Raw genomic sequence first — 25,601 nt, forward strand, 5'->3', positions numbered from 1 at the left:
TGTATAGTTGGTTAAACAACCTATAAGTACAGACAGGGTCTCTTGTTAAGGTGTTAATATTTATTGTTATTTACCTCTGAGGCCTCCGTTTTTTTTTTTTTTTTTTTTTTTTTTTTTTTTTTTTTTTTTTTTTTTTAGCAATAGTTTTATCATTCATTCGTTTTCATTGATCTGTGAGAATAAACAGAAAATATGTCAAACTAATATTTAATTTTCAATTGAGTAATGGGAGTTTTAAAAAATACCTCATAAAACTATACACTGGAAGCCCTTGCAGGGTTTTGGAAACATTAATGATGTCCTAAATTGAAGTGTCGACTGTTTTAAAGGCATATGTATTATCCTGTAGCTGACATGTAGCATTTGTTTACCTTTTTGATATTCTTTATTTTTGATGGTGTTAAATGTGATTGGTAATATTATGTAGCCTACCGTATCCACACAGAGCTCATCTTTTGAAACAGTTAAATTATCTGCAAACAATTAAGTTTCAAACGGCGGTTTAACCAGTGTAACTCCCTTTGTAATTAGCAGCACTGTAGCGAAAGCTGACGTTGCTTGTCTATTTGAGAGCGTTATTTTGTAGAAACACGGAAGTAAATCAGGTGGGAGGGGACGAAGGCCATCACAGCCCCTACCAAGCCTGTCACGGTAAGATGTTTGTGGAGATTTTCTCTCCAAATTCATTGCGAGGCGAGTCTAATTTTAACTCCAGAAGGTACGCTAATTCGCTGGGTAAGGTTTAAATCTGGCTGACAGATTAAGAGCTTAACTAGCCCGGCAAAGACTTCCTAAAGCCGGTGCTTAGAAGGTCATGTCTCAGCCGTGAGAGCTAGTATAGTGGTCAGGCGCTAGCTGACACTGATAAGTACACTGCACCACACAGCTAGCCTTTAGCATCTCTTTCATTTAGTTACCCCTAACTTAATAAGCAAACATGCAAGAATGGGCGAATCAGCTATGCGTAAGTAAACGATCGATAGTTTCTTGTAGAGCAACTGCAACCTCTAGTTCATTTAGTTTTACGTTACTGTTTCATACTTCAGCGATAAATTCTTGAGCCTGCTATGCTAAAATGCAACGGTAGCTTGACGCTAGCCAGCTAACGAGCCTCTTTACTGGCTCTTCTTTGGTTGATTTCTTTACAATCAAAGTGAATCAGTTTTCGTACATCGTTAGCCAGAAAAAAAGAGAAATAAGAATATTAGTTTACTGCTATTAAAGTGGCAGCAGAGTGAGCTGTCGTACAACTACCACAGACGACCAGCTAACGTGATGCTAGCTGTCGTCGTCAGTTGTTTGAACCCATATGTGTAAAGTTGTAGCTAAAAACCTGTCGGATGTTAACGTTTAACCTGCTTCAACCCGATCAGTAATGTAACCTGTTTGATTTATCAGTGAAAGGCTCAGCTGCTTACACATTTAATGGTCAGTTACATCACTTTAGCTTAAATAACTTTTGGGCCTGGGGTAAACAGAAATTGTATGAATGAAAAAGCGGTTGACATCAGCCATAATGTTTTCAGAAACTTGTGATTCTTCCTTTTTAAAATGCCTTTTATCCATGCAGTGAACTTCTATCAATACTGATGAGGGTGATGTCATGCATGTATCACGATATTTTAGGAGCATTGAAATTTCAGTAATAATCGAGACTTAATAAGCATCAATTAATCTAAAAAATAATAAAAAATAAAAAAACACTGCTCAGGTTTTTTTTTCTTTCACAGTACATGGGCAGGATCTGAAATGTTTTACCTTTTGTTGTATTAATGTTTTTTCTGATGTTTTCCTTTCCTTTGTTTTGAGATGGTTTTTAACCTTTTATATAATGTTTTTTCTTTCACTTTTCCTCACATTCCTGTTTTACTCCTCTTTTATTTCTTCTCTTTTTTCTTTTACCATTTGTTCTGTTTTGTGCAGCACTTTCTAACATTGCTTTTGAAAAGTGCAATATAAGTAAAGATGATGATGATGATTATTATTATTATTATTATTCACAAGATAGCCAATGTTTAGTTAAAATGTAAGGATAACTTATTAATAATCTTTCGCAAAACTACAGTATAGCTCTCACAGAGAAAGATTGATCAAAAGTACCGATAGTTGCGGGAATACTTATACAACTGATTTTACTTTTTTTTACCATCATAGTACAAAGTTTTGGAAGATCTATTGCTACAAAAAATGTTTTAAAAGTTTAAAGTTCACACAGCCTGTTGGTTATGTGAATGTTGACCAAGAAGGTTCATGTTTTTAAAAAGAGATAAAAGTGTTGTCTTTTCAGCAAAATCCATTGTGTCTTTCCCAGATAGTTCCCTGCCACTTGCCCAGGAAAGGACAGGAATTCCTCTTATTTCCTTGTGCTTGCACTTTTCAGATTTCCTGTATGTCATAATGCTCTAAATGTCCAGTCAGTAACAGATTTCACAATCATCTCACTCTCTGTTTTGCAGGAGAATCGACAATTTGGATCCAAGATGACAGACTCCAAGTATTTCACCACTACCAAGAAAGGTCTGTAAGCTTATGACCTATAGATTCCTGCAGTTGTTGATGTTACAGTGCTTTTGAAATGTTGAAGTACAGTTGAGTTGTTAGTGCTAAACTGTTACCGCATCAAAAGAAGACCTGCATCCTTAAACTTTTCTTGCAATGGCCTGTCAGATTTTAATCTCTTCAGAGATCACATCTGAATCCCTCACAAGCTTATCTGATTGATGAACCATGCTGACAGTGCTCTGCTTATATTGGCTTTGTTGCAAACATCTGAACAGCTCTGTTTATTTTAAATAGGATTAGACATATCGAGCATTGGCCTTTAGCCTCCTTCCTGCTGTTTTCCCTGTTGTATCTGTTTGACTCATCTCACACAGCCAAAAAGTGTTCATTTTGTAGACAGAGCCTAAAAAACACAAATGCTTTTCTCTTAGGAGTGATGAAGTGATGCTTGTCAGGATTGCTGTGACACAAAAGAGTTGGCATGTTTCTGCCTTATTTGTGCATCTGCTCAGCGTTTTTGTTGTGCAGTCTGTTGCTGACATCCTGAAGAAGATTTGAGGTGATTAGCAGAGTGCCTGGGAAATTCTAAGTAGGCAGACTTAAAGTTAAGCCCAAAGTTGTCAGAGTACCAACCGTTTATATTTGTTCAGATAGGCACTGAAAAGCTGAATCTCTTTTTGCTTATTTCAAATAAACACATTGACACATTCTGAAAATCCTGACCTGACCATTAAATCTCTTCTTTATGAGGGGTTTTGTTAGACAAGGAACCTCAGGGCATTGTATGTTGTGTGTCCATTGCACTGGTATTGGTATTCTTATCATGTACAACACAAATGGATTACATGATGCATAATTCCCCATTGTCTTTTTGTGTGACCAGGGGAGATCTTTGAGCTCAAGGCAGAGCTCAACAGTGATAAGAAAGAGAAGAAGAAGGAGGCTGTGAAGAAGGTCATTGCATCTATGACAGTTGGCAAGGATGTCAGGTGAGCATGGAGAATAATGTCAGAAACATACTTGCATAAATGATACACGCATAAATGATACACTGTGGCTTATCACCCATTTCTGTGAGACAGTAGTGATGTAACACCATGTCCCTTTTTCAGCGCACTGTTCCCAGACGTTGTTAACTGCATGCAGACGGACAACCTGGAGTTGAAAAAGCTGGTCTACCTCTACCTGATGAACTATGCCAAGAGTCAGCCAGACATGGCTATCATGGCTGTCAACACCTTTGTAAAGGTAGGGCTCAATCCATAATAGTCTAATTTTACTGTAGATATTGAATTTAAAAAATGTTGACATTTTGGAATTATCCTCTTAGGACTGTGAAGACCCTAACCCTCTAATCCGGGCTCTTGCTGTGCGCACGATGGGCTGTATCCGTGTGGACAAGATCACAGAGTATCTCTGTGAGCCCCTGAGGAAATGTCTGAAGGACGAGGACCCTTATGTGAGGAAGACTGCTGCTGTGTGTGTAGCAAAGCTTCATGATATCAACGCTCAACTGGTGGAGGACCAGGGCTTCCTGGACACCCTCAAAGACCTCATCTCCGACTCCAACCCCATGGTACAATTTAGTTTGTAATCATTGCTGGTGTTATTTCAGCTTAGTGAGCTTGATTCATGCTTGGTGGCTGTCACTTAACGATTTGCTTTGTCTGTACTCCTGTCATCATCTTTAGGTCGTAGCTAATGCAGTGGCAGCGCTGTCTGAGATTGCAGAGTCTCACCCAAACAGCAATCTCCTGGACCTGAACCCTCAGACCATCAACAAGCTACTAACTGCTTTGAATGAGTGCACGGAGTGGGGACAGATATTCATTCTCGACTGTCTGGCCAATTACACACCTCGTGATGACCGTGAGTCCCAAAGGTGAGAGAAAACACTGCAGTCATTAACTTTGAATGTCAGTTAGGAAATAACGCCAACGAAGCCTGTCTAATTTCCTGTCCTTTCCTCCCAATTATCATCAACACCTGCTAGCATCTGTGAGCGTGTGACCCCGCGCCTGTCACACGCCAACTCTGCAGTGGTGCTGTCAGCAGTTAAAGTTTTAATGAAGTTCATGGAGATGTTGCCCAAGGACTTGGACTACTATGGCACCCTGCTGAAGAAGCTCGCACCTCCTTTGGTCACTCTCCTTTCTGCTGAGCCTGAGCTTCAATATGTTGCCCTTAGGAACATCAACCTCATTGTACAGAGACGGTAAATGTCAGAGAATGACTTTGTGAAGTCTATTTTTAAAATACTAGCAGCAAACCTGACTAAAATAGAATATAACTTTATGATGAAGCATTTCTGTAATTTGGTGAATTCTCAGCAGCATCACTAATGACCTCATTGTTTATGTCCCTTTTCAGTCCAGAGATCCTGAAACACGAGATGAAAGTTTTCTTTGTGAAGTACAATGACCCAATCTATGTCAAACTGGAAAAGCTGGACATCATGATTCGTTTAGCCTCACAAGCCAACATTGCCCAGGTAACACACCCACAGCAGAGCCACAACCCTGCTGTTGTATCTAGATGGGGTGAAAAAGATCAAGTGTATGACTGCTGCCCATCTGTTGTGCTGTAGGTCCTCGCAGAGCTCAAAGAGTACGCTACTGAAGTGGATGTGGACTTTGTTCGTAAAGCGGTCAGAGCCATCGGCCGCTGTGCCATCAAAGTAGAGGTGGGTGAAGATGATGTCATACTGTCAGCAGATGCTGCTCTATTTGTAAAACCTTTTTTTATCTATGCGGTTCATTGATTTTAAAAAGCCTTTACATGGTCTATAAAAGGAAGGTGGATGGACACAGTTGCTGTGTTTTAAAATGTTTATGGGGTCAGGACTGTCTGAACTCTTTTTTTATTTTACTTAGAAGGATAAAAAAGTTAAAGTGCAACTTGGAGGTTAGAGATCCCTCTGAGCCAGTAGTTTGGGAAATTATATTTTAAGTTACTATTCAAATTTATGAATTGATCTACACTACAGTAGCTTTCTGAGTCATTTTTGCAAGTTTCATTTTACACAAAACAGACGTATCAGATTGTTGATCATTAATTAATATGAAAGTAAAAAAAAGCATTATCAGGACAGGGTTAGGAGAAATAATGGTCACTGGAGTAATGAGGCCCTGCAGAGAACAAGAGTGGAGCAAGTGGCATAGAATAACCACATCCAACACTGTGTTCACCTTACAGGTTGTCTCTTTATAATAGCTCTGAGAAGATACAGATGTTTTACACACAAGGAGATATTAGGTCTGTGTAGCTGTCTTTGTAATGCTTTGTATCCTTATCAGAAAGGGGCTCAATCTCCTTTGTATTTCCCAAGTCCAGTCAACCAAAAAATAAATTATAGAAGAATCCGTATGATCATGAACTCAGTTTTAGTCTACTTTATTGCTTTAGTTCCTCGTTAGCCGCTGTGCTGCTCTCCCTATCTGCCTCTTTCGTGTGGATGAATTTTTTTTTGTTGCGTTTTTTTTGAGGATGATAAAAGTGAAGTGTGAGAGAGAGAGACTGACAGAGGGAGAGACAGTGATGATAGTGTCCTAATAATTTGTTTCATAGATGTTTGTGTCAGAAAAGTCAGTCTGTATTTTCAGCCAACACTGTGGGGGCAGAGTGAGAGATTCAAAGTCCTGGATGTGACGTATCATGATGAGATGCTAAAAAGAAAGCCTTTTATAACAGTTTTACTGAAAACAAATGCTTTTTGCATCCTTTGATCTTGTAAAATGTGTTTGAGCAGCTATTTTTAGACAAAGTTGTGTATCAGTGTTGTAACAAATTGACCTGCAAGTTGCATTTTATGCAGAATATTTGAAATTCTGCCAAAAAAGTCTCAGTCATAGTTCATGCATATATATTTATATATATATATATATATATATATATATATATATATATATATATATATATATATATATTCATATTAGGGATAGGTACCTTTCACATTTGAAATGATACGGTACAGATTCCAGGTACCTGGCAATCGGTATCGGTAGTCAACAGCATCAATTTTCTGTACTTTTGTGTGTTTATGTAGTAAAAAATATCAGTTTGATTAATAATTAAAATAAAAATCCTTTTATATATACACACATATGACAGTTTTATGTTCTTCTCTATTCATTAGCAATCAGCAGAGCGCTGCGTCAGCACACTCTTAGACCTCATCCAGACCAAGGTCAACTATGTGGTGCAAGAGGCCATTGTGGTCATCAAGGACATCTTCCGCAAGTACCCCAACAAGTAGGTCCTCTCTTACACATAAGTGCTGTTATTCTTTACATCACTCTTTTTCCAGAACATTAATTTATCACTGGACCACAACCAGCCCCCCTGGTAGCTCATCAAACTCTAAACAGTCAGTTTATATGAGCTAGTTTATTATATGGTTTCTTTTTCATACTTTACTTGTAATGTTAGCTACAGCATGCTTTTTATTGTTCTCTGAGTTTTAGTATCTCAGAGATACTTATATGCACAGAAGAACAGCCCAAGCATTGGGTTTTACTGGCACGTTGCTTATTTTCTGTGTGTCGCTGACTGGTTTGATTGAAAGCTCATAAAAAAAAAAAGTGTTTTGCATTGGCACTTTACCCAAAAAGTATATGAAGAGCTTTCTGTGAAGAAAATTGTCCTCTGTAATTCTGACAGCGTTTTAAGTGGACAGCTTAACTCCCTGCCCTGATTGCACCTGGTTGAAGTGCAGGCAGATTTGGCTGGAGCGTGACTTTTGCTGTAGATCCACCAGACACATTCATGTGCGAGACAGAAACCTCACCCACACATTGCTGTGGAGTCGTGAGTCTCAAAAGGAGCAGCTTTGCAAAGCTTCCAGCTCAGCGTGGTCCCAAGCCTTTTATTTGGATGAGTCACTACCCACTCGAACTTCTGCCTTCCCTATTAATTAGAAATCAACTGAATCTTTCTGCCTCGGTATGTTCTATCTTATAAAACCATTATGCAAATGCAGGAGGTTATTATTAAGCATTTCATACAGATCAGAAGTACCACAGGGTTTTATTAACCCTTGCAGCAGAAGACCTTGACTCTCTGAACATCGAGCAAATAAAGACCCAAAGACCAAACCTTGAAGTTATGTTGGTAAATATTGTATTTGCTTTTCAGGCCACCTGATCAAATCACTTTGAAGTAAAACTTGGTCTGTGTTTGAGGACAAATGTGGGTGTTTGTCACTGTGTTTTATTTAAGATGGTGATGTGTTTTTTTATCCATAGGCTTGTCTTTTTAATCCTACTCTTGTTGTTTTTGGATAAATAAATGTGTAAATTCATGTAGCATTTTCTCTGTGTCATTCCTGATATATTTGCTGTTTTCATGCAACTGTTTTCAGGTATGAGAGTGTAATCGCCACTCTCTGTGAAAACCTGGACTCCCTGGATGAGCCTGAGGCCCGCGCTGCCATGATCTGGATTGTGGGAGAGTACGCTGAGCGCATTGACAACGCTGATGAGCTGCTGGAGAGCTTTCTGGAGGGTTTCCACGATGAAAGCACTCAGGTGTGTTTTAGGAGACTGTGGGGAGGCTGTCATTGTCATTACAACCATAAAGTCCATTTTCAGTGGTAGCAACACCAGCTTTTTGGAATCAGTGCTTGAAGTAAGGAGCACATTTCAGTTTCTGTCCCTGGAAATAATTACATTTTTTGGATAGCTACTGCTAAGCACTGTGAGAAGAATGATAGAAACATTGCTGAGTGAAATTTGTTATTTAACTGCAACTTACCATTCTTAATGTGAAAATAGCACAAGAGTGGAGACACTTTTAAAAACTTGCTCACATGCATTGAAAAGCAGCCAGCCTTCGCTCTGAGGAGTGTCCTGGCACAGTTTGTTATGGGATTACATCAGGCTTCACACACTGACACATTACACTTCAGTAGTAAATCTATTTCCATAAATTTACCTGCGAGAGGCTCTCTTGATAGTAATAAGAGATTTTGTGGTGGGAGAATATGTGAATACTTTTGTCCTATTAGTCTTGACTGTGGAGCAATACACTATATCTGTGAAATCTGTGTTCACTCTAGGGTTATGACCTGCATTTACTTGTTGTCATACAAGTTATTGTTAAAAAAAAAAATTACCCTATGGATCCACCTTGTTGATGTGCATTTATACAACCTTTGACTGCCTGCATATTAAGTATCTATGTGAGCAGCTGTAACATAACCTGTTCATGTTCACTGTAACATTTAGGTGCAGCTGCAGCTTCTGACGGCGATTGTCAAGTTGTTCCTGAAAAAGCCGACAGAAACTCAGGAACTAGTGCAGCAGGTGTTGAGCCTGGCCACACAGGTGGGAAAAATCAATCATCTTATGCCTGTCATTATCAGTTTCTACAGTTTATTTTCACTTTCATCATTTCATACTCCAAACCCACTATAGTGTCCCTTACTTATACAGGTGAGTGTTTAAGTAGCAGTATGGATGTGGGCTTTGCATTTTTCTCCATAACGCAGCTTGTTTAAAAATAAGACCAACATTCTTTGAAAGTTTTATGATGTTGTAGATAAATGATAATAAGAAAACTGTTTTGCTAGGGGTGTCCCTGTCCCCGTTCTAACAATTTAGATCAGAGCGAAAATTGGAATTCTTTTAAACTGATGAGTGATGGGCATTTACTGACAGATACTTGATTTGAAACTGCATTTATTTATCAATCCTGATCATTAATCCTCCCTGTTTGTAGAAAAAGTGCAGTTCCATGCGTACTCTTAGAGCACTTAATGTTCATCCTTCATTCCCAAGTCCTTGCACAACCAGGGCTGCCTTTTTGATATCTTGAATTATTGCTCATTCTCTCATATTCAGGCAGAGATAGAAAAGAGTCTGACATTAAGTATTAATTAAACAAGCTCCATGAATAATAATAATCCTTCCCTCTAATGACTCTGTCTCTCTGCAGGACTCTGACAACCCAGACCTCAGGGACCGTGGCTACATCTACTGGCGTCTGCTCTCCACAGATCCTGTGGCTGCTAAGGAGGTGGTGCTGGCTGAGAAGCCCCTGATCTCGGAGGAGACGGACCTGATCGAGCCCACACTGCTGGAGGAGCTCATCTGCCACATTGGCACTCTGGCCTCTGTGTACCACAAGCCTCCCAGTGCCTTTGTGGAGGGAAGCCGCGGCGTTCAGCACAAGAGGCTCCCTGGCAGTGCTGGATCGTGAGTCATGCTGTTTTTTTTCTTTTTGTAAACACTGTTTGAACTGGAGTTAGTTTATGTAAGTGGATCCATCTAGCCTGTGGACATTACACTGAGAAGCACACTCTCCAGCATTGTCAAGTTGTGTTGTTGGTGCCCTTTGTTCCTTCCTGCCTCAAAATACGTTATAATGTTTATCTCCTTCTTGTCAGTAAACTAAAGTACGCTGGTGATTTCAGTGCTTTTAAGAAACAATTTGTGCCTGTGTATTTAAGATACTTCTGGGATAATTTAAATGACACGCATCATTGGAATCATTTTATTTTCTTCTGTATTATCACTACTAGTGGGGAGAGTGTTGATAGCCCTGACCCTGGTTCTGCTGCTGGAGTGACCGAGGCACCCCCTGCTGTCATCCCATCCCAAGGAGATCTCCTGGGAGATCTACTCAACCTGGACCTGACCCCTCCCACCACCACTGGACCACCACCAGCCCCCTCCTCTGGAATGCAGTTGGGTGCCATGGATCTTCTTGGAGGGGGACTGGACAGCCTGGTAGGTTTTCCACGCAGCACAGGTTGACTGAAGTTGATCAGTTCTTCATATGTTTCACTAAAGTCAATTATGCTTAGTCACAGTGAACTATCTTTGAAGTTTGTCTTTTCTCTCCACCTCTGGAGCTCTTCTTCTTTTTCCTTGACCTGTGTGTGTTTTCCTTTCTCTGTTCAATGCTGCACCTGCAGATGGGGGATGAGTCAGAGCCGGTAACTACATGAAGGAAGAGAGAGCACAATTTTATGAGCCACATCAAATCATTTGATAGGAATCATTTTATCCCTGCTGTTTAACTGTGGTTTTCACCCATCACTCAGACCATTTTCCATTATTTATCAATTTCATTCCATGGGTGTTTACAGTCAGCATGCTGTTAAATCATTGAGGCCGTCTCTTTTCTTATCTTTTGGCTGTGGATGTGTTTCATGTTTCAATCAGCCGCCCATTCCCCTGCGGACGGACACGCCTCAGTCACCTCAACTCCATCAGTCCCCATCGCCCCCAGATTACAGCCCCACTGAGGTTGGTCCATGGGACCGGGCTGGACCAGTTAAGGCCAGCCATCAGAGTAGACCCCTCGTGTCCCCTGTTGTGCCACTGTGTCCTCAGAGTAGTACTTCCTGAAAGGGCATTTGTGATTATCAGCACATCGTATTACGATGTTCATGTTGTCCCATCCATGTAGGAGAGATTTGAGTATTTCACGTCTATGTATTTCTACTTTCAATGCACTATAGTGTGGCTTGATCACTACGTAGAGTCCCTTTACCACAACCCCAGCTTTAGTCATTGTGCTTTTAAACCTTTCACCAACTTTGCAGACACGCTCCAGTAGTAAGATTAAAAAAAGAAAAGGATAGGGCGATTGGATCAGTAAAACTTCATCTGTTCTGGTGTTTCTTTCCTGCTGTTTGTTTACAGTGTAAACTCTATAGCAGAGAGGCTATGTTTTTGCTCTCCTACCCCTCCATTAACTTCTTACAAAACCATTTGCTCCAATGAGTGACCTGAATTTTCTGTCTCTCCTTCCAGCTCGGCGGAGACCTTGGAGGAAGTGCTGCTGTAAGTCTGAGTTCTTTTAAACTTTGATTTGGACAGTACCAGTGACATTAGATGTGTCTAATCATTCATTTATTTCTTTGGATTGCCTTACCCTACTCCAAGGTAGCAACCACTCATCCTGGAGTCCACTGTGAGTGTAATGAGTTGTTTTTGTGGCCCACAGATGGGGGCTGGATTTGGTGCTCCTCCAGCTGCAATGCCAGCCTCTTTCAGTGCCCCTGTCAGTGGCGGTCTGGATGACCTATTTGATCTAGGAGGTGGAGTTGGTATGCCTATGGGAGCCTACAGCCCTCCTAAAACAGTGAGTCCAGACAAGCTGCACTGTAACACTGCAGAATGATATTATAACATGTTGGGAATCTGCAATAAAAAAACTGAACTTGTTTCTGTTCAGGTTTGGCTTCCAGCCATGAAAGCCAAGGGACTGGAGATTACAGGCACATTTGCCCGCCGTGCTGGCGTCATCCAAATGGAGATGACCCTCACTAATAAAGCAATGAGTGTTATGACTGATTTCGCCATCCAGTTTAACAGAAACAGGTGAAGGCCCCAGCCAAGCAAAGTGCAGTGCCTTCCGTTGATTTCCACACAGTTGTGACTTTTTTCCTCTACCTCTTTGTTCCTCTGCAGCTTTGGTCTCGCGCCAGCTGGCCCACTCCAGGTTCTAACTCCTCTCAGCCCAAACCAGAGCATTGAAGTGAGCCTTCCTCTCAGTACTGTAGGACCAGTAATGAAGATGGAGCCTCTCACCAACCTGCAGGTAACACATCCACCGTAATAAGTTTTCAAATTATATTCCCTGTGATGCTTTTTTGAGTTTGCTGACAAGTTGATTGTCGGATAAAGAGTGCAAACAAAAAGCAGAGGTTTATATATCCTGTTTTTATTTACTCAACACTGGTCTAATCAGGATATCAACACTTCAGGTTTACTGTCCTCACTTTGTTTTTTACTGGGTCTGCAGTCTCAGATATTGTGACAGCACGGTCTGAGAGCTGCAGTATAATATTAACAAGGTACACAGACATGTCTGCATGTTTAATATTAGTCAATTAAACCTGATGAATTGCACACTAAAGTTGTCAGTATTTTAGTGTCTCGTTCATTTATCTTCATTTAAAAACACTTCATTCAGAATTATAACACCAAAATGCTTCATAGTTAAAATATTTACAAGATCGACTCAAGTATCTAATGAAATATTAAGTTTTGTTAAAAAAAAAAATTACAGTTTGTGACAGTTTGTCCTTAACAATTAGTAATGCATCCTCCCCATCATTCAGTAATACTATTAAATTCCCACGTTGTGGATAAAACAGAACTGAAACATAAAACAACCTTCAAAGCAGCTGTGGTAAGTAGAAAATAAAAAGCGCTGCAGACACCGGGTTGTGTTTTTGATCAGGGTGGGTCTTTTAACTGGGCAGAATGGTGGACGGCTGCTGTGTGCAGCTGGAGGGAGAAGATAAGAGTGTGGAGGGGGATGATAGAGGTGGGGGCAGCCATTAGTTGGTCACACAACACATGGCTCCTTTGTTTTTCGCTGGCCTCTGTAGCCCGGCTAACCTTTCTTTTCTACTGCCTCCAGGCATTGCTTTGATGAATACTTTTGTCTGTTTTGACATTTCCTCAGATATTTTATTTTGAGAGGTTTTGCAGTGTTTCGGTCTTGGTAGCAGATGGCGCCTCACAGTATCTAGTGATGTGTCTGAGCATTTTTATATTCCACCACAGTCAGTGAGACCCTTTCATCACAAAACAATGCACCTTAGGGAAATGTTTGATGGACCTTTGAGACAAGTTTCATGGCTATTTTTGCCATAGATGCTAAATTCAAAGACACCAAATCACTGACTGTCACTACAGCTGCCTGCTTCACATTTCTAGAAGTATTTATAAGTAAATTGTGACTGATCCATAAATCAATTGCAGACTGAGCTTCATCACAGATCTTATCTGCTCTCACAAGTCTCTGAATGACATTGACAGCTGTCTTGTGAAGTCTTTAGCTGTGTGACTCAGCATTAACATATTTTGTTCTGGAGCGTAATGCTACATAAAGAAACTATAATTTCTTCTAATGTTAGTGGGGAAGTTTATGCAGCGGAGCTAATGACAGTTTTAGTTGTAGATTCATCTGTTATTTGTGATGCAAATGGGAATGGACTTAATGAAATGGTTTAAGATGCTCATCATGCTTTTCCACAGCATGACTTGGTGTATTCAAAAAGCAGACCAAAAGCTAGAAAAAAAAGAGAATACTCTAAAACTTAATTTGAGTCAAACTTTTTTCCAGCGACAACTCAGTATTTTTTTAATAAGCTAAACTTACATTGTGCTTTTATAAACGTTTTTTCTAAGTCTGAAAACTATTAAAAACATTATTAAAAACAAAGTCTAGAATAATTCAGTAAACTTTCAGGTCATTTCTCCTTTTGAAGGGCAAAACACCCACCTGTACTAAATCCAACAACGAATCAAAGCGTGATACTGATGTGACATGGCAAAAGGCTCCTAGGTAGATAATAACATTTGACATTATTCCTCGTGTTTAGATCCCCTTAACTGTCTTCACAATCTTAACACTTCTTTGGCGGCAGATTCAGAACATTCTGTCTAAATAGAAAAGGCAAGATGCATCTGCCAGAGTGAAACAAACACAACATGGCTTTGGTTTACAAGCTATGAAGAGTTAGAAAATGGGCAAACTGAGAGAATTTGGGGAAAAAAGACTCAACTAGCCTTTGCAAAGTCTTTTTAAGTGTGTTATCTTTTTTTTTTTTTTTTTTGGTTGAAAGTCATTTGTGATTTTGATCCAGGCTTTTGCTTAAATCAAGGCTAAAAAACAAGAGTACCAAATGTGCTTTAAAAGTGAAAGGTAAGAAAAATTACCTGTCCCTCCGAACTATCTTTGAAAATATCATCATCAGCCAGGCACAAAACATCTTAAACGACTCTTCTCACGTCTTTTATTCAGAATATGAATTATTGCCCTCTTGAAGACAGTTCAGAGCTACCAGAGTTAAAAAGAAATCTCTTCATACTCTCCTTCCTCCCTACTTCCATCACTTTACTTAACAAACAGTCTGTGTTACAACAGGCATGTTATTGTAGATTGTTATGAATGTATGAATGAATTATGTATTAAGTGTGAGCAGCACTGTGCTTATGTCCATGACATATTTCCCCCGGGGCAATAAAGTTTATCTTATCTTATCTTAACAGACTTCTGGAAGCACTGGTCTTCAGTGTAATCGTAGCTCAGAGCATGAGACCTGAACTTTAAAGTTGTGTCTAACCACTTGTAGCTCTTTTGGTATACGAACAAAATTACACTTGTTTTCTTGGTGTGTGACGCACCATGTAACTGGCAGCCCTGCATTGCAACCAGGAATAAGACACCCTGATGAATTATTCAGGAGTCCTTCTGTCTCCTTTGGCCGAACTCCCTGTCTTTTACCCAGCACTTCTTCTTTGAGCTGCTGGATAGCTATCACTGGCTGCCACTTGTTACCGCAGGTTTCTCTGTCATACTCCTGTTGTTCTCTTGTTTCCATGTCTTGTATCTTTACCACACGGGTCCATGAACTGTAAAGTCTCGCCTGGGGAGTAAAGTCTAAAAATGCTGCTGTTTTTGAGATGGAGCCCTGCTGTTAGCTTTTCTCTCACCTGTCTCTCTCTGTCTTTTATGTGTCTTATCTTTTTTTATGGGGCACTTTATTTTTAACCACAATCTATTTTCAACTCCTCATTGATTTATGTCCTCTTGTAAAACTGAAGGCTGAAGGCTGTTAAAAGATGTTGTTATATTTAGTTCAAAGTGATGTTTACTGATCATCACATTAAAGCCTCGTACTGAGAGACAGTGTTGATGAAATGAAGTAAAGAATATGTTGACATTTTTGCTGTTATAATGCCTGCATGTGCTCTTGCATGTTTGTGTGAGGATGAGATGCAAAGACTGATTCCCTTCTGTTCAGTAAACAGCACACACAAACCAGCATTGCCTACCCTTGAAGGGCACTTCAAAAAGTAATTACCCTTATATTGCTTCTTGTTTCTCCTCCTGTCCTCCGCCTCTACCCCCCCTCCCTGGGATGTAATCACTTTCGCAGGTGGCCGTAAAGAACAACATTGACGTATTCTACTTCAGCAGCCAGTACCCCATCAGCATGCTGTTTGTAGAGGACGGAAAGATGGGTGAGTGTCTCTTGGCTGAGTCTCTTCACTCCTGAGCGTCAGAACCCAGCTGACGTCAAAGACATGCAAACACATCAGTCTTTCTGCTGGGTTACATTATGTGCATGTGAAAAGTGAAGCTGTGTGTAAGACACAGACGTGTGAGAAACCTCTTCCTGGCTGTACCCATTCACCTCTGCAGCCACACATGTGCTCCTGGATTATGCTCCAGAGACCATTTCAGCTTTGTTTACATATTCATTAGTTCTGGTTTTGATTAATTCTGTGACAACCATGATGGCATTTTCCCCTGTGGAGCCTCCTGATGGGGACTGGCAGCTGGGCAGCAGCCAGGGGCCAAGCCCCAGCAGGAGGGGCCAGACGTTAAATGTGGAATTAAAAATTAAACATATCACACACACTACATTCACATTTTTCATCCCAATGTGTGTATTTTTACCTTTACCACACCTTCTGGTTTTATCCTCATACTGTGTATGTCTCTGTGTGTGTGCTCTGTCTTTTTACTCATCCTGTGTTTGCGTCTCTTCATCTGCAGAGCGACAGGTGTTCCTCGCCACATGGAAAGACATTTCAAATGACAACGAGGCCCAGTTTCAGATCAAGGACTGCCATCTCAGCTCAGGTAAGGAGGATGAAGTGAGGCCAAAGTACACCACCTGAAGGATTCAAGATGGTTCAGCTACATTCTGCAGCTTCTTAATATGCCAACAAATACCAACAGAGTGACAACCTTCTCAAATCTAGATCCTCGCTAATGAAGCAAACAGTATTTGATGAGCACTCATCAGCTGCAGTCTCGAACATTTGTGTGAAACTAAATTATCACACATAAATAGAGTAGCTGCGCCGGAGAAGAATTCCTAATGGCAGCTTAATGGAGTTTTCCCCTACAGAGGAACAAAGAGTCAGGGTTTCACATCCAGCTGGGGTGCAGCAGCAACACAGAGTCTGAGCTGAAAAGATTTTTCAGAATTAGTGACTGAATCTATGCTGCACAGGCAGCCTAAGAAAAATTTCAGCAGATAATAAAACAGGAAAAGAGTCCTGTTTGGACTGATTCTTGAGTGATTAGATCTTGAGTGTTTTTCTGATCATAAAAGAACAGAATTCCCATAATGGTCAAACTCTTGACCTTATCGTCATGACTATGATCTCTCAACAGATGCAGCCTCTAACAAACTGCAGGGCAGCAACGTTTTCACCATCGCCAAGCGGACAGTAGAGGGGCAGGACATGCTGTACCAGTCCATGAAACTCACCAACGGCATCTGGGTGCTTGCTGAGCTGCGGGTGCAGGCAGGAAACCCAAACTTCACAGTGAGTACTCTGATGGCTGCATCAGCTGGATTTGTGAAGGTGTATTATCGTCAATACTTTGGTGAGAGGGTGTTATGGCCTGAAGTATTCTTTTAAAGGATGCCTTTAATACAAATTATTCTTTTTGTCTTATGCTAACCATTGAAGAAATGTTCTGGCTACAGCAGATTTAAGTTTGCCCAATGAGATCTATAACATTGCATCATAAGTAACTCATGAGAATAATAAGACGTCTACAGACTCAGCGGTCTGATTTCATATCAAAGTCTTCATGCTAACGTTTGTGTTGGGCTTGAACTCAGCCTGTTTTGAATTGACAGCAGTGAGCCATGTTAGCTGTTTGTTTTCATTAGCAGGCTGTGCGTGTGTGTACTTCAAAAATCAATTGAGTAATTGCAATCTGTCAGTTTACAACAATCACAATCAGGATTCTGTTGAAACAACAAAAAGGATCACTTCTTTATATCAGGCGTTGTGCAGCCTGACAGCATGTTGCAGGGATTTTTCACTACCTGAAATATGCTTGTCTGATTTTTTTTTTTGCCGTTCTAAAAATGCACAAAACAAGCAATTTCACTCATATTAAAAGACATATCTGCCATGCAGAGATTTCATGTATGCATGCAACAGATCATGAATCTTGCAGTACTAGTTGTTTGAATCGTGGTTTGAAATCGTTGAAAATAAGCTGAACAGATGCCCTTTGCACTTTTAATGGAGGTTCAAGAACAGATCATTGTTTTGCATGACATGCGGTTTTGCAATGGTTTAATGCACCGCAAAACCTGAAATCTAAAACAATAGTGCCCTTTGCCTCCGGTTGAGAGCACTCTTCCTGTGGATGAGGACCCTAATTATTACAATTAACATGAGCTACAGTCACCTGACAAGCCCAGATTTTTCAAGTTATGATAGATAAAAAATGATGACACCTGAATTAACTGAAGAAATAAAAAAATTAATATAAATAAATCAATTAAGAAATCATTCTTTAGCACAAGAAGTTCTTATCAGTAAATTAAAAAAAGGGTTTTGCCGATAAATGATAGTCACAAAAAGTTCCAGGAGGAATTCTTTCTTCTACACTCATAATTTAAACTTCAAATTTGGAGCCTGAGCTATTAAAAACCTCGAACATCGATTCTTCAAACTGCTGAGAGAGATATCACCTGTTGTAAATCAAAGAACCCAGCTTAGGCCAGGATGTTTGTAACTTAAACTCTGAGCCGTCTCATTCATGCCCTCACTCATACACAGTTAGAAAAGTTCCTGCCTCCATTCTGCTCTTGAATACTGAGTAAATTAAATCAATGTGATGCAGCAAACTGTCACGTCTGAGCTTCATGGATAAAGTCAACTGACTGAGCCGCGGCTGATGTGAACAAGCAGTGACAGACTGATGCGCTGAGGGCTGGTTGATTCTGCAGTGATCTGAACTGTGCCACCGGTACTGGGGCCTCATGTGTTTGTGTCTGCTTGTGAGTGCATGTTTGTTTGTTTGTGTTCCTCATTGTGTTGCTGTGTGTCTTTGCTTTGTCAGTGTGTCACGCTCTGCAGAATGATGGATTGTGCTTGGCTCACAAATTCTGCATGACTAGTCGAGAGCGATGACCTTGGTGCGACTCTGCTCCCTTCTCATCGCTCAGTCTGCTTTCAGATGATGTTTTTATTTCTTAAGGCAGCATTAAGTCTTTTTCTCCCATCCTGTCTAGACAAGTCAATTTATCACATGCTCAATAAATCTTTCAAATTTGGAATGTATAATGATCTTTTTGTCATTGTTTGACCTAATGTAGAGCATTTAAAAAAGAGAGTGGGAGTTTATCTGCGTTGGCATTAGTATAAGACTTGTTGGGTGAAGGAGGCAATGATTTCTTTATGATTATTTATCAAGCATCTATTGTGTGAAACTCCATTCTGCCAACAGCATCGTGCATTTTAAATCATCTCACTCTTGATTAGTCGCATCTTTATTTCCCCTGAGTGTGGATTCGTGGTGTAATCTCATTAATTCAGTCGGTTATTCTCAACAGTTATCCCACTGTCATTCTGATTGCATGTTAATGTTATAGCTCAGATCATGTCTACGTGGGGTTGGACGGCTGCTCCGCTCAGTGAGATCATAAATTGTTTAGTGAAGAGAAGACAAGACTCCAGAGTGAACGGTGCTGCATGTACAGTGTGTACTCTGGTGCTCGTGTCTCTGCGTTGCTGCCTGCTGCATGGTCCCTGCACTCTCTTGGCACAGCACATAAAAGCCGAGCTGCTCAAGCCTTTTGTCGGCAGCTATTTTTAGACCTGAAGGAGCAAAGCCTTGCCATTGCGTATTTTCTAGATTTTATGCAGTTAATCAGGCAAGATTTGAGACATTTTTATATTATTGCTGTGTTTGAAGATTGTGGCAGAACAGTGTATTTTTGCAGCTGATCATACATGCTGCTTTTTGTTTGTTTGTTTGTTTGTTCTTCTGATTGGCTTCAGTCTTATGAGACATCATGTTCGACTGTGCCTAATTGCACACCCATGACTATTCCTTCTGGATGGGTTTGGATGCTTATTAAATTAAAAAGCTATTAATTGACATTTCAGATATTATAGCTCATGATTAGATAATTTATTGTGGTGGTACTTAGTGTGACTCATTATGCTACATGTCATATCTGTATCAACATAAATGCCTGGAGGACTGCTGTGACCCATTATCATGCTCGAGTTATACAATATGAAATACATTACCTTGATTTGTAGGTCCCTGATACACAAAAATGTGGCACAGCCGTGTAACTGATTTCCTTACAAAGTTGTATCAAACATAACCTGAATAAAAATGCACACACTGGCAAAGGGCTTCATGAACACACCCTGGGAACAGCTAACAGCTGACATGCTGCAGAATAAATTTGATGATGTACGATAAGCTCTTTTCGATAACCTCCTCTCCTCTCTCTACAGTTTTTTTTTTGCTCAGGAAGCAAGGTGTGTTATGATACTGTGTATGATGTGATGGGATCATGATCATGCATTAAGTGGTCATCTTTCTTTGTTGTGCTCTTTGCTTGAGATGCACCGCCATAACAGAGAACAACTGCAGCAGCAGATTCTTATTTCCTGCAGGCCTCATAAAATGTGTTGTAAAGTATAAGTTGAAAGAAGTCATCAGTTGTTGGTTTGTCTAGAAACCGGTATAATCAGATTTAACGATAAAGTTAATTTTTCTCCAGAAGGTAATTCTTTTTTAATTCATACCAGGTGATATAAATCTTCTTGCTCCTCACTAAAGCGATCTGATAATAACACTAATATTGCCATAATAATATTTAGCAGCAAGCCTAAAGCTAAACACATAAATACCGCAGTTTCCAGCTCTCTCAATAGCACGTCCCACATCAGCGGCTGGAGCGTTTCTTCACATCTCTTACCCCATGCTGACTGGAGAGCGGCTGCCTAAATGTTGCCAGCAGCAGCATGCATTAGTAAAGAGCCCTGAGTGTTCAGAGGCAACACTTAAGGAGCTAGGCAGTATTACCATTTGATTCCTCTGCAGCTCTGTGGTATCCAAAACAACCCTCTATTTCACTTCAGTTTGATATTAGTATCCACTGAGACGAAGAGGGGCACTCAGAAAACCTCTGCTGAATAACTGATCGTCTAATTATTGTCATGGTGCCAGTTTTGACGAGAATATGTTACAGTGTTGTCACATCACTAAAATTTCAAACATAGACACTGGTGGTTGAAAAATATTGATATTAGATCCCAGAAGTGAAGAAAATATGGTCCAAAAACAAAGAAGAGTGAAGCAGTTTGTAATCATTCTCTTAATGTTGCCCTGAGGAGAAAAACTAAATATGATGATTAGGAAAAAAAAACATTCATCTCAACAAATTAAAGAAAACAGTTAAGACTGAACACGATCAGAGACAAGCTGTTCATTGTATTATTTAACAGGTTTTAATGCATTCAGCATACCCTAACTGTTCTGAAATCACCAAACCAATCTGCTCATGCGCCTTTCACTTGCACAGACTTTGCTTTGATGTCCTGGGTATATTAACAGTAGAAATAAATGTACTGACCCGTTCAAGCCTTTTTATTTATTTATTTAACCTCCTGAGAGAACGACACTGAGAGAATGTGAATTAATCAGCAGATGATCATCGATTGCTCTGCAACTCATGCCGCTGTTATTCAGCTGATGACAGGATAGTGTGACCACACTCCACACACATACACAGACACACACACACTGCAGAGAAACAGACAGGCAGACTTCTTTAAAAGCATGGAGCAGATTGAAGCACTTTATGGAGACTTTGGTGTCACAGTAATTTTCCGAGGCATTATCAGCAGATACAGACCTGAATCCCTGCAGAGGTAACTGCATACACTGAATCAGAGTAATGCTGTGTGTTAGCCACAGGTGGCCAATCCCAGCATCCAGTCATAGGTCCTCTACTTCAGTATAATATATAGACACTCAGGAGCCAATGCACTTTGTTTGAGCTTTACATGAACCACAAACTAATTTGTCTGTGCGCTAAATTAATCAGGCCATTCCCTCTACAGGAGCCATCATGGCTGTTTACGGAAATGAACCAGCCGTGTGTGTTAATCCAGACATATTTGATTGAAATAGTCGTGGGTGTCCTGATCTGAACCTGCCTGAACGAAGGGGGGACAAGACAGACCTACCAGGGCAGCTGAATATGAACTCTTTTTATTTCTAAGGTTTAGGCTGAGAAGTGACAAAATTCATCAAGAATTGATAAAGAAACAATCCTATAAAATGCTCAGGACAAGTAAAGAAGAAAGGGTAGAAAGAAGACCTATCAGTGATGAGATCAAAAACAAAAAATGAATCAAAAAATTTCCCATTTTTTTCCCTTTTCCCATCCTTGTGTTTCGAACGAGATCATAGCTTGGAAAATCAGTCAGGTGTAAGCTTAGTTCAGGTCTAGATACTCCAGTATCAGTTGTCACATTTCAGCTGGGTTTAAGCTCCGAAAGCAGCTCCTCATATCAGTGTGAGTCTCCTTGGTCTTTCCTTACAAAGAACAGGATAAAAGCCTCCAGGATTGATAGTTTCAGATCCTGTAGTATGTCCTTTCTCTAAACCCTGAGGTTGTTTTGGTCATGCTCTTACAGAACTCTGTAATTATTGAACAATGCAGGGCTCGGATCTGACTGTTTTTAAGTGCTGTGATATCAGAATGTTCCTGTTCTTTCTGTCGCTCTCCCTCGACTCAGCTGTACACAGTTTGCTGTCTAATAAAAGCACACAGAGCCTAAAAATACCAGGAAAAATCAAGGAAATAAATCACCCGGAGCAAATTGAAGATTGAGAACTCAGCAAGACGTTTCCTGAGTGCAGTATCAAGTTTCTATTATTCCCGTGTTGTTCGTATTTGTCACTCATCAGTCACAGACAGTCTGCTCTCGCTATCTTGAGCAAACTTACACTGTGACCCCGCAAACTTTCCAGTGGAACAAATGTGACTCTGACAAATGACGGTGATGAGAGCTGAAAGATCGACGCTGAGACTGAGAGTCAGGGCTGCTCCATACACACAGCTGTGTGTGTGTGTGTGTGTGTGTGTTTTTCTTGTTTCGCACAAATAGGTTGACGACAGTTTGCTACTTGTAGGAAACGTGTGGGTTATCAGGGGATCCATGAATCATCTGAGACGGCTCAGCTGGTTTTTGCAGCTCATTAATTATAAAGTGAAACATTTTTGAACTATTCAAAACATGTGTCTCACTTATTAATGAGTGAGGGTTAAAAGTAGCATTGGGACGTCATCTGTCCTGACAAAAGATACAGCTGCTGTATTGTGTGTTCTTTGTTTTGGAGTCTGAGGATATAACATCAACTCTGTAGTTGCTCATAGGGATAAGAAAGTCACTTTTTGAGGCTGTATCAAATCCTAAACCGACTCCCAGCTGAGACCGACACCAGAGAGAGGCTTTTGAGAGGCTGCCTCTATATTTCCACTGTGTTTGTGTCTATATTTCTGTGTCTGTGTGTCTGTATGAGGTACAGCTGAGTGGAGAGATTGTAAAGGCAAAAACAACGTCTCAACTGAAAAAATAACAACTTCCTTTCGTAGAGCTGGGAGAACACCTACTGTGTCTTTGTTTATATCTCATCTATTAACACGAAATAGCAGACTTTAGATATTTTAACGAGGGGTACCAGTCTCTTTCTGTTTTTTAAAGTTCTGATATTTGATGATGGATAAAGTTATAAGATAAGTCTGTCGTGTCAGTTTTACTCTCTCACTCCGATTCTTGTTTCTCGATTCTCTCTGCGTCTTGTTTTTGCCTGTGATAACTTGTGTATGTCCCGCAGCGGGGGATTTTATGAACCCTGCCGATGCTGGCGTGCCTCTCATACCTTGCATTTTAATACTTGACTCAGAAGTCGAATCACACTCACCCCTGCCTCTCTCCTCTCTCCCTCAGGTCTCTCTGAAGTGCAGAGCTCCAGAGGTTTCTCAGTGTGTGTTCCAGAGCTACGAGGCCATGCTGAAGAACTGAGGAGAGAAACAACCCTGCATTGGCCCAGCTGCTGCCCTCACAGACCCCTGGCACCTTCTCCTGCTCTCCCCTTATCTGACCCACTGACCATCTTACACGCTCATACTGTGCAGGGGCCTCCTCCTGCTGTTTCAGGGCCGAGAGGCTGCACTCAGTTTGTCATCCTGCTGTCAAACTAGGATTAATGATGATTTCTGTTCCATTTTGACCTGTCTCTTACAGTCTGTCTTTTCCGAATACTTCAGTACCCTCTTTTTCTTTTTTTTTCCACACATAGCTTCAGTTTCAGAACTTTATGTCATGATGCATTTTCTCAGTCTTCTCTTCCTGAGTCATCCTGTGATTTTTCAGGTAGAGGCGTCAGCAGGACTTGTATTCCCGTGACTGTTTTCTCTGCATGTGGCTCTTTAATCATTATCTAGACCCACTTCTGTGCAAATTGAGTCTATTTTTAGCATCTGCAAATCAGCAGGTGAACCATCTCTGTCGGCACATTTATTTAGGGTACTCTCAGTCCAACACAACCGGCTTTAACCCTCTCCTGCCTGTGGGAAGTAAAAGAAGGATGCCAAGGCCTCTAAAGACACATTGGACTTACAAACTACATATTTGTTGTCTTTTTGTAGTTTGCTTTAGCGTCTGTGGTTAGCAGTGGGACCAGCTCGTCTGCTGCTCCATGAAAGCAGAATGTCTGATGTGTGCTGTGTTTGTAGGAACTTTGAGTTGATGTGTGTCTTTTTTCATTTTGAGATTAATATCTGGACATTTTATAGTCAGGCAGCAGTTTTCCGCCGCCTGCTTTCTTATTTAGTCATTCCTTTCTTTATGTCTGTCTGTAGCCTTGTTAGTGTACATGTGGCAGACTGGGAAGGAGCCTCAGGTGTTGAGGATTTTGTTTTTCACTGCTTCCACCTGCATCAGTGACAGCCACTCAGGCGCTCTCTGCTGCTTTGCTCTGTGTGTGCCCTGATGGCAGCTCTTTCAAGTACCACCTGAGATGAAGGCTCAGGTGAGGTGTCGCCACACTTAAAACGATATCATGGGGTGTAACACCTGAGTGATAAGCATACATGTAGCTCTTGCTGAGAGGAGGCTTAAAAAAACTTCCAGTGTCCCCACTTTACACCCAGGCTTGAGAGTAATTGGATTTAAATTTTTCGAGTCATTACACTGAAGCTCTTTTGATCAGCTCTACAGGATGTATGTACTCACTCTAACACCTTGTTAAGATTACAACAGAGAAGGCTTTGTATTTTGAGTGTGTGTCTTTGTGTGTGCGTGTGTGTGTGTGTGTGTGGTGACGGCTGATTCATATGACGCTGTAAAAAAATCAAATATTTAATCAGATGCTTTTGATTTTTTTTTCATTGTGTGTACATCATTTGAAAAGAGACCTATTAAAAGTCTTGTTAAATTCACACTCAGTGGAGTGCTCAGTCTTTTTCCTCACTGTTTGGACATGAAACAATTGACACAGGCCAAAGGCAACATGCTTTTGTGTCACAGCCTTTTTTGTTTGATAGTCTGAGTTTCATAGGATGCTAAACATTTTCTGAGTTGTATTTGCTCTGCAGAGTCCACACTCCCCAAGTCTCTGGAAGACACTGTGCCTTGTTTTTACACATCATACTTTATAATCACTGATGGCCTTTGAGGCGTTCACTCCTCCTTGCAGAGGCTTGTCTCAGCTCCGCTCCACTGCAGCAGACTTTGCATACAAAGTCCCCCAGCGTTGTTCAACCTTGAGAAATGAAACAAAGTCTTGAGCTGACTTGAGCCGAGTGCAAGTCGGGGGAGCTTGTCTGAAGCCCTGTTGGGGTTTTCGAAGTCCAAGCTGGCCTGAAAAGTGAAACTGCATCACCAAACAGCTCTTGGATCAGTTTCTGTGAGAGATCAGCTGCATTCAGTGACACTAGCTTAGAGTGAAGAAGTGAGCCAGTTTAAATCTGCAAGTCTCTTCTTTTGTATTCAATAAATCTAATAAATGATCTATAATATTGATCCTCTGTGAGGATGTATTCCAACAGGGGGCACCACTGCATTGCCTTCGGTTAAGGGCTGAGCCTGTGGAAAGGATTGCTTAACTTTTGAACCACTGACAGTACTTGGTGTTTTTACACTTTGAGATACAATCATTTGTTTAAATAAGGTTTAAGCCAAGAATTCAAAGCATAGAAAACCAGTTTCACACCAAAAGTTACCATTTCGTATCTTACTAATAAAGTCTTCATTTTTAAGTGCAAATGGGTCTCC

At 40.6% G+C, this 25,601-nt stretch overlaps 1 protein-coding gene across 5 annotated transcripts; it reads left to right on the forward strand.

Moving 5' to 3' along the window:
- The first annotated feature begins 570 nt into the window (after window positions 1–570).
- Window positions 571–24,766, forward strand: ap1b1 (adaptor related protein complex 1 subunit beta 1). 5 transcript variants are annotated; one of them, XM_074670513.1, is made up of 23 exons: window positions 571–651; window positions 2,457–2,517; window positions 3,386–3,491; window positions 3,615–3,750; window positions 3,833–4,078; window positions 4,194–4,384; window positions 4,496–4,717; window positions 4,873–4,993; window positions 5,090–5,185; window positions 6,638–6,753; window positions 7,862–8,027; window positions 8,727–8,825; window positions 9,436–9,695; window positions 10,022–10,229; window positions 10,418–10,438; window positions 11,262–11,291; window positions 11,455–11,592; window positions 11,686–11,831; window positions 11,922–12,051; window positions 15,407–15,491; window positions 16,030–16,116; window positions 16,657–16,811; window positions 23,274–24,766. In XM_074670513.1, exons 2-23 carry the CDS (start codon window positions 2,481–2,483, stop codon window positions 23,346–23,348), a joined length of 2,871 nt encoding a protein of 956 aa, XP_074526614.1. In that variant the 5' UTR covers window positions 571–651; window positions 2,457–2,480; the 3' UTR covers window positions 23,349–24,766. The 5 variants fall into 5 exon arrangements, with proteins under 5 accessions (XP_074526614.1, XP_074526616.1, XP_074526615.1 ...); XM_074670515.1 differs by lacking the exon at window positions 571–651 and adding an exon at window positions 674–718; XM_074670514.1 differs by lacking the exon at window positions 571–651 and adding an exon at window positions 715–735.
- The last annotated feature ends 835 nt before the right edge of the window (window positions 24,767–25,601 follow it).

Source organism: Halichoeres trimaculatus, unplaced genomic scaffold (genome assembly GCF_033239565.1).
Source record: "Halichoeres trimaculatus isolate MK-OKI-2021-1 unplaced genomic scaffold, fHalTri1.1 fHalTri1_scaffold_5, whole genome shotgun sequence".
Lineage (NCBI taxonomy): Eukaryota > Metazoa > Chordata > Actinopteri > Labriformes > Labridae > Halichoeres > Halichoeres trimaculatus.